Source organism: Dipodomys merriami, unplaced genomic scaffold, assembly GCF_024711535.1.
Source record: "Dipodomys merriami isolate MVZ:Mamm:240054 unplaced genomic scaffold, mDipMer1.0.p SCAF_3, whole genome shotgun sequence".
Lineage (NCBI taxonomy): Eukaryota > Metazoa > Chordata > Mammalia > Rodentia > Heteromyidae > Dipodomys > Dipodomys merriami.
Window position 1 is genome coordinate 57529393 of NW_027204492.1, and position 14137 is coordinate 57543529.

The window sequence follows — 14137 nt, forward strand, 5'->3', positions numbered from 1 at the left end:
TGTATCAAAAAATATTCTTCGTACAACTTAATAGATATTACATTTAAAAAAAAGATTAATGAGAAATATAATATTGAATTAATTTTTAATCCATTACATAATGATTCATATATACAGGCTAACAACTTCATGAAAATTCTTAAAATTTCACTGAGCTGGATGCTGATAGCTCATGCCTGCAATTCTAGCAATTTAGGAGGATGAATTCTAAGGACTGTGGTTAAAAACCAGTCCATGTAGGAAAGCATACAAGATTTATCTCCAATTAACTACCAAAAAGCTAGAAGTGGAGGTATGGCTCAAGTGGAAAAATGATAGCCTTGTGCAAAAAAGCTTATGGGCAGTGAAAATGCCCTGAGTTCAAGCCCCAGGACCAGTATACACAAAAGAAGATTTTCACTGATCTTTGTTTCCCACATACATATTTGTTTTGACAACTAGGTTAGGACTAGAATATTGAAAGATATACCAGATGCCAAACACCCTTAACAAACTAGAGAATCAAATATAATTTCTTTCCAACTGTAAGCATTCTGAGGTGAATTTATTATATAATTTCTGAGGTGGTTGGTTATCATTGGTAGCAAAAAGAATGTTATTTTAAATAGAAAATAACTAATTAAAAGTGCTTAGAATCAGTGGAGACATTTCTCTGACACATTCTTTACAAGTATAGAATATGGGGCTGGGAAGGTGGCTCAGTGGTAGAGCGTTTACCTTGCATGCCTGAGGCCCTGGGTTCGATTCCTCAGCACCACATAAGCAAAAAGAAAAAAGCTGGAAGGCTCAAGTGGTAGAGTGCTAGCCTTGAGCCGAAGAGCTGAGGGACAGCGCCCAGGCCCAGAGTTCAGGCCCCACGACCGGACCTCCCCCGCCAAAAAATGTATAGAATATGAACTATAGAGTTAAAACATACCTCAGTTTGAATCTAGACACTGGTACTTACTAGCTATGCTACTTAACCTTTCCAGCCCTCAGTTTCCACATGTTTAATATGGAAATACTGGAATTATGATAGCAATAATCACAGAATTATGATAAAATTAAATGATATAAACTATATAAAGTGCTCTGCACAATGCTTTAGCACACAATAATTGCAAAATAAATGGTAGATAACATTGTTTTATTATTATCAATACACTACAAATTACTTTCCGAGTTTGTTAAAAAAAAAAAAGCCTGGTAATGAATAATAGACCATACTTATTTTTCTGACACTCAAGTATTGTAATTTTAAAACACAACAGAACATTTTTAATTATGGTTCATTCATTTACCTACCTTTCCCAAATTGTACTGTGTCCATTATTCCATTTTTCATGAAAATATAAACATCCTAAGTGAAAAGAAGGAGGGGAATGGGGAGAAAAATGACATCTATGTTTTAGAAGCTGTGGATAATTTTATTCCAAGATTATATTAAAAAGTTGACTTAGCATTATACCCAAGTCCAAATAGCATTTATTCACAACTAGCTTAACTTGGCTTCCTTTTATTTCTTGCTTTTTATTCCACTTAACACGAATAATACTTGTTTACTGTTTTTCTCATATAAGTGGGTAAAGTAATGAAGTAACCAAATCGGCTCACAGAAAGCATATTGAAAAAAAAACATAAAGATTTATCATCTAATTTTATAATAGATTAGAAAAAGGATTGGAATTCAAATAAACCATGAAGGGAGGTATACATCAGTACAGAAGCATCATGTGATTAATAAGCATACAAAAGCAGCAACATAATGATTTTTGGAGTAAAAAACCAACACAAAACAGAAAAAAAGTTTTAACTTCTCACTATGTCTTAGTGTGCAATTCGGGTGAGAAAAAACCCTGAATAAGACATTTATCGCAGGATAGAAATTGTCCTACACAGTCTAGTATCCACGTTGGTTTTAAATAGGAATGTAAATCAGGATTATATTAATCCTTTAGAGGGATTAAAGGTTTAAAGCAAATCTTTCCATTTACCTGTTTCTAACCAATTTATTTTAACCCAAGACAGTTATATTTATTGAGCAACAGGTATTATCACACATAAGAAAAAAATGTCACAAAACAACTTAATCATCAACATGCTATATTCTATTGTATGAACAAGAAAACACAATCAAAACATATGGTCTCCTCTGAACTATCTGCTATAAAATGACTTTTTTGCTTTTTTTACTCTTTTATCGCTGTTTTTGATTTCTGTACCTTTTGTCTTGTATGTAAGTTTATCTGTTTGGGGGAGGGGTGTGAGAAGAAAGAAATGGTAGCACAAAGGGTAAACTAATTCAGCAGTGTTACTCACTACATATTATGTTGAAAATCAACTATACAAATTGTGGGGGAGGGGGTCAGGAGGGAAAAACTAGGAGAAAAGGAGGGAAGAGCTGATACTGTTCAAAAAGAAATGTACTCAGCCGGCCCAGGTGGCTCAGGCCTGTAATCCTAGCTACTCAAGAGGCTGAGATCTGAGGATCACGGTTCAAAGCCAGCCTAGGCAAGGAAGTCCATTAGACTCTTATCTCCAATTAACCACTCAGAAAACTGGAAGTGGTGCTGTGGCTCAAGGGGTAGAGCACCAGCCTTGAGCTGAAAAGCTGAGGGGCAGTGCCCAAAGCCGAGAGTTCAAGCCCCACAATGGACAAACAAACAAAAAAAAGAAATGTACTCGTATCTGACTATGTAACTGTAATCTCTCTGTACATCATCTCTACAATAGCAATAAAAAACCAAAATCAATAAAGATTTACCAAGCAGAAAATAGACATCATTAAATTAGATGGCAAAGAAATAGATTATTGCTATTGGAATTCCTTGGTTTAGTAATTTTGTCTCTTAGTTTAATGAGCAGAGATGCAGAAATTTTTCCTGGGTTTAAGGCTATAAAAATAAGCATAGTATTTAATTACCACTTACATATTTATTTTGAGGGATTATCTTGAGAAATTTCTACTTTTGAAATTAAAATACCTACTGTCTAATCTGGGGAAAAATTCCTTAGCGTCAGTTAGGAATTTATTTTCACCACCAGGGGGCAATGCTACCTAAGTAGCAAAACACTAAAGCGTAGGAACATTGATTGAATGTCTTAGTTTCAGGTAGGATGTAATTTAAGGCTGACATACGTTTTTAAGGAATAGATTATGTTTTTAGAAGAAATTAGAGAGGAAAAGTTGTTTACACTGAAGCTGAAATGCATCCGAAAGTGCCCTTCAACCTCTTTGTTTCAGGATATTAACAGAAGAAAATGTTCTTTCAGTCTTAAATTGGGTGACAGTTACAATAGCAATTTAAAGATCTCTCAGGAACAATGATTTCCCTGAAGACACATCTGAGAACACTACAGAAAATTAGGTCTCGGAGGACTTAAGTCTGACTCATGTAGCTATTGGCATATAGCCTGAGGAGCATGATTCAGACCATAATTAGGATATTTTCCTCAGAGATCAAACCATTAAGGGAGTGTAGAACAACCAGTACTATTAGAATTGCATGACAATCATGAATTTTAAAAATACAACACAATGTATTCATCAGATGTTCAAAGAATCATCTAGAATAACCAGAGCTTGTTGATTTGTTGCTTTTACCTACAGATATTATTTTTCATAGACTCCTTAGAACTTTATTTTACATAAGATTGGATTAGGGCTCACAATCAAGTCTGTATTTGGGGGGAAAACTTGGATCATTGCAATCATAAAAACATTGCTATTGATATTATCATTAAGATAAATTAGAGTATATGCTGACACAAGTAAGCTTAGGTGATGATAATGAAGTATCAGTATGCTATCAGCTTATTCCTTTGCCTTTGCAAATACACATTGCTGACTGAAGTCTAAAGTCTGGTGGATTCTACTTTGCTCAAAAGCTGTTTCTAGTTAAAATGGTCTTTTGAGATAACCCAAGAAGGGGACAATATTTTGCTGAGCCACATAAGAAATAATTGACGTTACCTCAAAAACTTTCTGCAGAGGACAAAAAGTGATTTGTACATACTAAGTGGCAAAAAACTTGCTAAACCACATTATGCAGCAGCAATATAATAAGTTAAACATCATTACCAATTCTTTGCTCCTACTGAAAGGTAACATCTAGTGCCCCTACCTTAAAATCAGGATGATTTTAGTGATTTGATTTTAAATAAAAATGCTATACAAGTGCTTGTTGATTTGACATTTGAAGATAGATGAGAAGCTTAGCAAATTGTACATCCAGGGCTTCTTAATCACTGATTTCTTAAGAGCCTTGAACAGCATATGTAACTTATCTACCTTGAAGCCACTATATGTGAGACCATGTGTGGCTATTTTTGTCAATAGTTCCAGCTGAGTCCAGGCTTCTAGTTATCCTTGACAAAATTCTAGAAAAAGCAAATAAAGCTTCCCTGGACTAAAGAGAGTAACCATCTTGTCAAGTACATAACATGGAGTATCTACTGTTAATATTACATGCAATGGAAGATTCACCTGTCTGAATTCTGCTCAGATTCCTAATGCAGTGTCATGAGACATAATATAATCACTGTTGTTTCAAGCCATTAAATGCATGGGTAGTTTTTTAAATCAATGAATAGGTTACTAGAACAATAAGAAATCTCTGATCAAGCACTATTAGTCAAGATGCATTGTACTCACAAATTGTCATGTTGAATTGAAACCACTTTGTACAACTATTTGGAGATACTTTTTAAAATACATTTTTATTATAAAAATACTGTACAGAGGGGTTACAATTACATGAAAAAGGTAATGAGTACATTTCCTATCAAGCATTGTTACCTCCTCCTTTGTTTTTCCCCTACCATCCCTTCCCTCCTACTTGCACAATTACACTCCCTCCCTTCCCACCTAAATTATAAAGTTCATTTTTCAATATAATGTCCTGAGCATCTCATTGTTACAATGGGTCAACCTGTATCCTTATTTAAGCATTTGTTTTTTCCCTTCCTCTCCCCAAATTAGATTAAGTGTATATACAAGATGCAGGGTACCAACATCAAATACAGTGAAAACAAGGGTTATACTGTGGGGGAGGAACATTCAAAGAAACAAAAAAAAATCACATGGTACATTATAAATACGTCAGAAACAACAGAAGGAAAGGAAAAAACCACTTGTGTCTCTATCTTGGGGTTCATTTCCCTTAACATCAACTTATCTGGTCATATGTACACAGCTTTTGACATTTTCTGCTTGCCCCAGACATATATCTTCTTTTTTTTAAAGTATCTTCATGGAAACATAGGTCCCATGAAGATACTTTTAAAACATGAAGAATAAAAGAAAAAGAAAAACAAATAAGAGACTTACCTTGCACCAGCCAAAGTAAGAAAGTGTTGTAGTACGGATGGATGCAAAGCCCATTTGTAAATAACCAGGTTGTTCATGAACATATTTAGACTGAAGAGGTGGTGCAGTATATATAGGGAGCTAGAGACAAGAAAAATTCAAGTCAAAAATACAAAACACACTGTCTTTCCCAGCAGTTTGGCAGAACAGGAATTACAATCAACCTTCCTCCTAAGAGTGAATAAATGTGCTGATAAAATCTTAAATTTCAGGAAGATGTAGTGAACTAGTTAGAAATATTATTATGAGGCCATAAAACCAGTGATGCCACATGTGGTGTGAGCCAGTAGTTTTAATCCTAGCTATAGAGAAATCATCATTCTTGTGTACCCAAAGATATGCAGAATAATATTCAAGGAAAAACTTTAATTACAAAAATCCAGAAACAAATCAAATGTCTACCAACAGGAGAATGGATAATTAAACTGGGTTATATCCATGCAGTGGAGTATTATGAATTAGGGGAAATATAAAAATTATAACAACATGGAAAAATGTGGGTGAATTTCTGGAATATAAGGTTAAGCAAAGAAAGTAAAATACAGAAAATTGCATACAAGTATGTTTTCATCAACAAACAATTCAAGTATATAAAACTAAAAGTCCCAGGTTGCTTAGCAACATAAACAAGATAAAATTATAAAGTTAAAAAAAGGAAATAATATATTAGAACAATGGTTTCCTTAGAATGGAATAGAATGGGAACACAAGAGATGTCATTGTTTTTCTTTTCACTTAAAAAGATACCTGGTTGTTTATCATTGTGTTACTATTGTTATTTGCACTTTTCACATATCCAATAAACATTTTTGACTGTAGTCAATATTTTAGAAAACACAAAAGCATTATGAAAAATAATTAGGTAGACTCATTTATTTAAGCATTGTTTTCCTTTCTGTTATGCTCAGGTACAGCATATTTCTAAGTTTGATAAAGACATACTTGAGAATCAAGGTAATAGTTAAGAATATATAGTATTCTAAGACAGGCACTGGTAGTTCACAACTATAATACAAGCTACACAGGAAGCTAAGATCTGATCATTCTGGCTCAAAGCAGCCAAAGCAGCAATTTATCTTATCACCAATTAACCACCAAAAAGTTGGAAATAGAGCTATGGCTCAAATGGTACAGTGCAAGCCTTGAGCAAAAAAGGTAAGGGACAGTGCCTGGGCTCTGAGTTCAACTTCCAATACTGGCAAAAAAAAAAATAACTGTATTCTTGAAAAATATTAAGAAATTGGATGTAAGGTATTTACAGAACAAAAAACTATATAATTATATGAGATAAAGCAGATTTTACCTAGATTTTGTCAATCCACAAAGTATATATACACCTCAAAACACTGTGTTGTATAAAGTAAATACATAAATTTTACCCATTCATTTAAGAAAAAATAAGTTAAATCTAAGACAGTATTGGTGTGGTAAAACTTTTCAGTTGCATGTTTCTCATTTTGTTTGGTTATTTATTTACTTATGTATTTATTGTTTCTCATTTTGGATTAATGCTTAGATATAAATTCACCCATTTGGCAACTCTATGTAATTAGAATAGCCATACATTTATATTCTATATTAAAAGTGATATACACACAGAAAAAAATACCACATGATGTCTGGTAGGTCACAAAATTTTCTTTCCTATGAAGACAGCCTACATTAGGGATAAATAAATTTTTTTAAAAGCTTGTCCATCATGTCATCAGTGTGTCCATTCTTTATATCTCAATTTCAAGCTTTATCATTAAGTGTTTCTCTTAATTGTTGTGCTGGGGAATCAAACTTGGGCCTTGTCCCTGCTAAGCAAGTGCCCTATCACTGAGTCATACCCCCAGCCCCTTGTGTTTTGTTTTTTAATACATTTTTATAGTAAAAATACTGCACAGAGGCGTTACAGTTACATGAACAAGGTAATGAGTACATTTCCTACCAAGCACTGTTACCTTCTCCTTTGTTTTCCCCTACCCTCCCTTCCCTCTCACCTCCACAACTACACTCCCCCCCTCCCCCCGCCTAAATTGTAAAGTTCATTTTTCAACATAGTGTCTTGTTCATATCATTGTTACAATGGATCAAACTGTATCCCTATTTAAGAATTTTGTTTTTTCCCTTCCCCTTCCCAAATTAGAGAAGTGTATATAGAAGATGCAGGGCACCAACATGAAATACAGGCATTATACCATGGGAGAGGAACATACAAAGCAACAAAAAAATCACATGGTACATTATAAATATGTTAAAAACAATAGCAAGAAAGAAACATTTGTGTCCCTATCTTGGTGTTCATTTTACTTATCATCTTATCTGGTCATATGTACATAGCTTTTGACCTTTTCTGCTTGTCCTAGACATATACTAGTTATTGCAAATAAGGGAAACCATAGGACCTATGTTTCTTTGGGCCTGGCTTACTTCACTTAATATAATTTTTTCCAAGTCTTTCCGTTTTCTAACAAATGGGCAATGACATTCTTTTTTGATGGAGGCACAGAATCCATTGTGTGTGTGTGTGTGTGTACATATATATGTATATATATCATATTTTCTTGATCCATTCATCTATGGAGGGGCATCTGGGTTGGTTCTATATCTTAGCTATGGTAAATAATGCTGCAATAAACATAGTTGTGTTGTTAACTTTAGCATGGTCTTGTTTGTGATCATTTGGGTAAATGCCCAAAAGTGGGATTGCTGTGTTATAGGGGAGGTCTATGTGGAGTCTTTTGAGGAACTTCCATACTGCTTTCCAAAGTGGTTGAACAAGTTTACACTCCCACCAACAATGAAGTAGGGTTCCCTTCTGGCCACATCCCCTCCAGCATCTGTTGTTATTAGAGTTCTTGATTATAGCCATTCTAACTGGGGTGGGGTGGTATCTCAATGTTCTTTTGATTTGCATTTTTTATGGCTAGAGAGGTTGAGCATTTCTTCATATGTCTATTGGCCATTCTTATTTCCTCTTCAGAGAAATTTCTCTGTAAGTTTTTAGCCCACTTATTTATCAGGCAGTTGCTTCTTTGACAATTTGTTGTTGGGGGATTTAATTTTTTGAGTTCCAAGCATATTTTAGATATGAGGCCCTTGTCTGTTGTATGGCTAGTGAAGATCTTCTCCCAATCTGTGGGTTTTCTATTGATCTTGCTAGCTATGTCCTTTGCTATGGAGAAGCTCTGCAGCTTCATGCAATCCCATTTGTCCAACCTTTCTTTGATTTGTTGTATTTCTGGGTCTCTACTGAGAAAATTTTGGCCTGTGCCAAGGAGACCAGAGTTTCTCCAATTTCTTCCTGTAATGTTTTCAGGGTGTCTGCTTTGTCTTCGAGGACAATTTGATCCATTTGGAGTTGATTCTGGTGCAGGGTGATATATAAGGATCTAGCTTTACTTTTCTTTTTTCTTTTTTTTTGGGGGGGGGGTCCAGTTTTGGGGCCTGAACTCTAGGCCTGGGCGCTGTACCTCAGCTCTTCAGCTCAAGACTAGCACTCTACCACTGAGCCACCTTCCCAGTCCCCTAGCTTTAGTTTTATACAGGAATTTAACCAATTTTGCCAGCACCATTTACTGAAGAGGCTGTCTTTCTTCCATTCTATTGTTTTTTAGCTCCATTATCGAAGATTAGGTGGCTATAGGTCTGTGGGTTCATTTCTGGGTTTTCAATTGTATTCCATTGGTCCTGAGGTCCCTTCTTGTGCCAGTACCAAGCTGTTTTGATTTAGTATGGCTTTGTAGTAGAGTTGAAATTTGGTATTGATATTCTTCCAGCACTTCTTTCTGTTAAGGATCGTTTTTGCTATTTGGGGTCTTTTCATATGAATTTTTTGTTTCATATGAATTTTTGGATTGTTTCTTCTATTTCATTGAAAAATGAGGTTGGAATATTGATAGGTATTGCATTGAATTTGAAGATAGCCTTGGGAAGTATTGCCATTTTCACAATGTTGATCCTTCCAATCCAGAACATTAGAGGTTTTGCCACTTTCTAAGTTCTGCTTTGATTTCCTTTTTCAGGATTTTAAAGTTTTCATCATAGAGCTCCTGCACTTTAGTTAATTCCTAGGTATTTAATTTTTTGTGGGGTTATTACAAAGGGAGTTGCTTTCCTGAATTCCCCTTGTGTTTTGAGACATGATCAATGTATTCTAGGCTGTCTTTGAATTAGCGATCCTCCTGTCTCAGCTTCCTCTGTGCTGGGATGAGTGTTTACCACAATGCTCAGTTCTTCTTCTTCTTTTTTTTTTTTGGGGGGTCCGGTCATGGGGCCTGAACTCTGGGCCTGGGCGCTATCCCTCAGCTCTTCAGCTCAAGGCTAGCGCTCTACCACTTGAGCCATAGTGCCACTTCAGGCTTTTTTCTTATTGCTTATGTGGTGCTGGGGAATTGAACCCAGGGCCTCAGGCATGCAAGGCAAGCGCTTTACCACTGAGCCACCTTCCCAGCCCCAATGCTCAGTTCTTATATGCTTTTATTCTTTCTTCTATCCCACACGAATCTTCTGAGTCTGAATTTGTGCCCCATTATACATTAGATTACAAATTTTTTAAAGAAGTTCTTTAAATGTGGTCTATTATAAATAAAATTATTCACATGCATTTTTAGGAAGACTATCTAAAGCTTTATCAGATTCACCAAGAGGTCAGAATGGTTAAGAACCAATGCTTTAAACTATTTTCTTTCTAAGGCATGGACATTCAAGCATAGTTATTTATTTTAAAAGGATATTAATTCTCCTGTGACTATTTTAGGAACCAGCACATGGGATGTTACCATAGTCTCCATTGGCAGAAGAGCATTCTCACTAAGTACTGGAGGCTTTCAACTTAAATGCCACTTACTGTATAAATGCAATCTGTCTGTACTTACAAATTATGATTCTGTTAGGTATAAAATCCTCATTTAGAATTAAATTGAACCAAAGTAACTACAATTCTTAAGTCAATAATTTTCTTCTCAGTTACTTCTTGGTACAAAAAAATGGTCAAATCCACGTCATTGAAAAATTTAAGAAAGCAACCAGAGATATTTATGGCAGGTTGTATATATGCAGCCGAAGTACCAGTTATTATATAGACCTGAATATTGTAAATTTCACAGTTCACAAATGGTTACCCTGTGGCCTTGCAGAATTTTCTCAAAGGGAGATTTAATTATGTTCATGAGATGGCACTTAATAGGGCAGAAGCATATTGACATTTTTTATAATGATGTTTAATAAGATGAGCTGAACTAAGAAAAGGATTTTGTGGTTAGCTACAAACTTACTAAAAGATTCAAATAAGCCATAACACCTCTTTCATTAAGTATTCTGGTTTTCTTTTCATTAAGTAGAGGTTGTATTATAAACAGATTTAACAGGGATAGCTCACCTTGTATCATAAAGTACTTGGAAATGCTACATGTAAACCACATTTTTATCTCTTCATAAATTCCTCTGTTGGATCCCAACTTATAAATAGTCCCTAGCATGTAGCTGATTGTCAACCAGCTTGGTTTAATAAGTAATCCAATTAAGTTCTATTTAAAATGTAGTAGGGAATGCAATAAATAGCCAGGAATATGGTGCTTCTATAATACAGAAAATACATTCTAATTTACTTCTTAAATATGTAAATTCAGCTATTAGGGGAAATGCTAGTTATTTCTTCACTTTCATTTCAAGCTACCCACCTACAAATGCATATATATAGAAAGGCTTAAAAACACCTAAGATTAATAAGAAGAAAGAACACTGAGAGTAAGCGTGTAGATAAGTCAGTCTATTGTAGGTTGCTAATGAAAATGACTAAAATCATCCACCATTTAGAGTGGCACCTCAGATTGGGAAATGATTATTTTGTTGTTACTGCTAAATATATGAATATTACTACTGTTCATGTTAGTGTATCAGTATGTCTTTTTTGTGCTTTTTTTTAATTGTGAAAATACCATATAGAGGGGTTACAATTACATGGGCAAGGCAATGAGTACATTTCTTATCAAGCATTGTTGCCTCCTCCTTTGTTTCCCCTTCCCATCCCTTCCTATCTCCTCCTTTGTTTCCCCTTCCCACCCCTTCCCATCTTCTCCCCCCCACCACCAAAGTTGTAAAATTCGTTTTTCGACATAACGACTTGTACATCTCATTTTTGTGCTTTGTGACCTACAAATTCTGCTTCTAGAAATTCATCCTAGGAAAACAATTTATAGGATTTATATGTGTATATACACTTAAAATAGCATGAGATGGTTCCATTTTAATTGTAAAATCATGAAATATTTGAAATTTGTAAAAGTTTATGAATTTTTTATGGTAGCACAACAGAATATTTATGTTGCTCTTAAGAATTCTGATCAGCTTGGCACTGGTGGCTCACACCTATAATCCTAGCTATGCAGGAGGCTGAAATCTGAGGATCACAGTTGGAAGCCGACCCCAGCAGAAAGGTCCCCATGAGACTCTGCTCTCCAATCAACAACTCAAAAACAGAAAGTGGCTCTGTGGTTCAAAGTGCTAGCCTTGAGCAAAAAAGAGCTCAGGGACAGTGCTCAGGCCCTGAGTTCCAGCCCCATCTCTGACAAAAAAAAATCGGACCAATGATTTCAAATTACTTAATGATTGACTCAGAGTTTAGGTGCAGGTCCATCTTACAGAAGAATAACTTGCTATATATGTAGCTAAGTGTTAAGTGTGATTCAAGGCTGAAAGACCTATAGCACAATAGTGAAAAGAATCAGTAATCACATTTACTATTCAACAAGCTGGCACTGTAAGTCAGCCAGACCAAAAAAAAAAAAAAAAAAAGGAAATTTAAACACGTATAATTATGCAGGTGACAAAGTCCAAAGAATCCAAATGAGTAAGTAGAGACTAGCAAAAGACACAGCCTAAGAGTTTAAGACATTTTAGAAAACTTCAGGTTCTTTATGTCATGGCCAAAGACTGATTATGAGCATAATTTACATTGAGCACTAAAATAAACATAAAAAGACAGTATGATCACTGTGTACTGTTCAAAGCCAGCCCTGCCCTCCCATTGCACTACCCCTCTTCCCCCCCAACTCCTTCTCCCCCCTCCTCCCCCAAAGTTGTAAGAAAATATGGTAAATATATACAACGGAATTCTATGCCCCCATCACAAAGAATGACACTTTCCCATTTGTTAGGAAATGGTAAGACTTGGAAAAAATTATATTACATGAAGTAAGCCAGTCTCAAAGAAACACAGGTCCCATGGTTTCCCCTATCTGCAATAACTAGCATATGTCTAGGACAAACAGAACAGGTCAAAAGCTATGTACATATCACCATATAACCTGATGCTAAGCGAAATGAACCCAAAGATAGGGACACAAGAGGTTTTATCTTTGTTGCTGTTTTTTTTAATATGCTTATAATATACTATGTGATTTTTTTTGTTTCTTTGTATGTTCTTCCCCCATGGTACAACCCCTGTTGTCACTGTATTTGACTGTGGTGCCCTGCATCTTGTATATACATTTTTCTAATTTGGGAAGGGGAAGGGAAATAACAAAATGCTGAAATAAGGATACAGGATGACCCATTATAACAATGAGATGTACCCGACAATACGTTGAAAACAAACTTTACAACTTTGAGGGAGGGGAGGAGTTGAGGAGGTGGGGAGGAAAGTGATGGTAGGGAAAAAATAAAGGAGGGTATAAAAATGCTTAATAGGAAATGGACTCATTACCTTACTCATGTAACTGTAACCTCACTGTACTATATCTTTACAAAAAACAGTATATATTAAGAAAAACATAAAAAATTCTAAAAAAGAAACAGATTACTGTGCACAGGTGGTAAACACCTATAATCCTCACTGTTCAGGAGGCTGAGATCTGAGGATTACGTGGTTTAAAGTTAGCCTAGACAAAACATTCTGTGAAACTCTACCTCCAATTAACCAACAAAATTGGAGTGGTTTAAGTAAGTAGAGTGACAGGTGTGAGTAAAAAGCCAAGCAAGAGACCAAAGCCCTGGTCCAGACCAAAAAGAAAAAGCATGCAAGCAAGCAAGCAGAGCAGAAGTTCTAAGACTTTGTACTACTTGTTAACTAGTCATGAAGAAAAATAATCAATTATTTTAATTGAAATTAGAAATATACTAAATGTTTGCATCAGATATACTACTTATTTTGAGAAAACATAACTCTTTCTACTTATACAATGTACATAAGACAAAATATATTTTGGATAAAGAGGTAACTTAAAAAACCCACTTCATAGCTTTTACATTATGCAAAACAACATTCACAAACATTTGTAGGCAAATTACCTGCTCTGGTCTTACGAACTGCTTTTTGGGTTCCTCTTCTTTAGCTGCATGCACACTTATAGATGCATATAGCAGACCTGCAGGCATGGTTGTCAGTTTTCCCATCTGAGAAAGATACATCAAAAAGACTTTGTGAAAAATCTTCATTTTCATTTCCTGGTAAATTTTGAATGCATCTCAGGAACACTAGTGCTTTCCTTTAAATAATTAAAAACCAGTGCAATATTAAATACTTTACTCATTTTTAAATATAATTCTGAAAATTACCTTCTACTGGATGACAGAACTATATATATATTTTTTTTTTTCTGATTGCTAATAGTCTATTTTGGAGTATCAAGATGACAGACAGTATTTCCCTAGTGTGTCATGAACCAAAGGTATAATTGGAGGTGACTGTCTACAATAAGAGATAGGTAGAACATAATAGAGAAATTGATATAATATTGAAACAGGGAGACAAAATTGAGCCTTGGATATGCCCCTACCTCTCCAAATATACTTTACTTGGTCCCT

The 14137-nt window shown here is 35.1% G+C and overlaps 1 protein-coding gene across 2 annotated transcripts in view; it reads right to left on the bottom strand.

Annotated features, from left to right (window-relative positions):
* Positions 1-14137, bottom strand: part of Apool (apolipoprotein O like) — a 67471-nt gene that overhangs the window by 17004 nt on the left and 36330 nt on the right. For both annotated transcript variants that reach the window (XM_070040120.1, XM_070040121.1), the window contains exons 2-4: positions 13622-13726; positions 5309-5428; positions 1285-1339 (exon numbers count right to left, since the gene is read on the bottom strand). In XM_070040120.1, coding sequence (XP_069896221.1) covers positions 1285-1339; positions 5309-5428; positions 13622-13726 — 280 coding nt within the window. The remainder of the gene's footprint in view (positions 1-1284; positions 1340-5308; positions 5429-13621; positions 13727-14137) is intronic.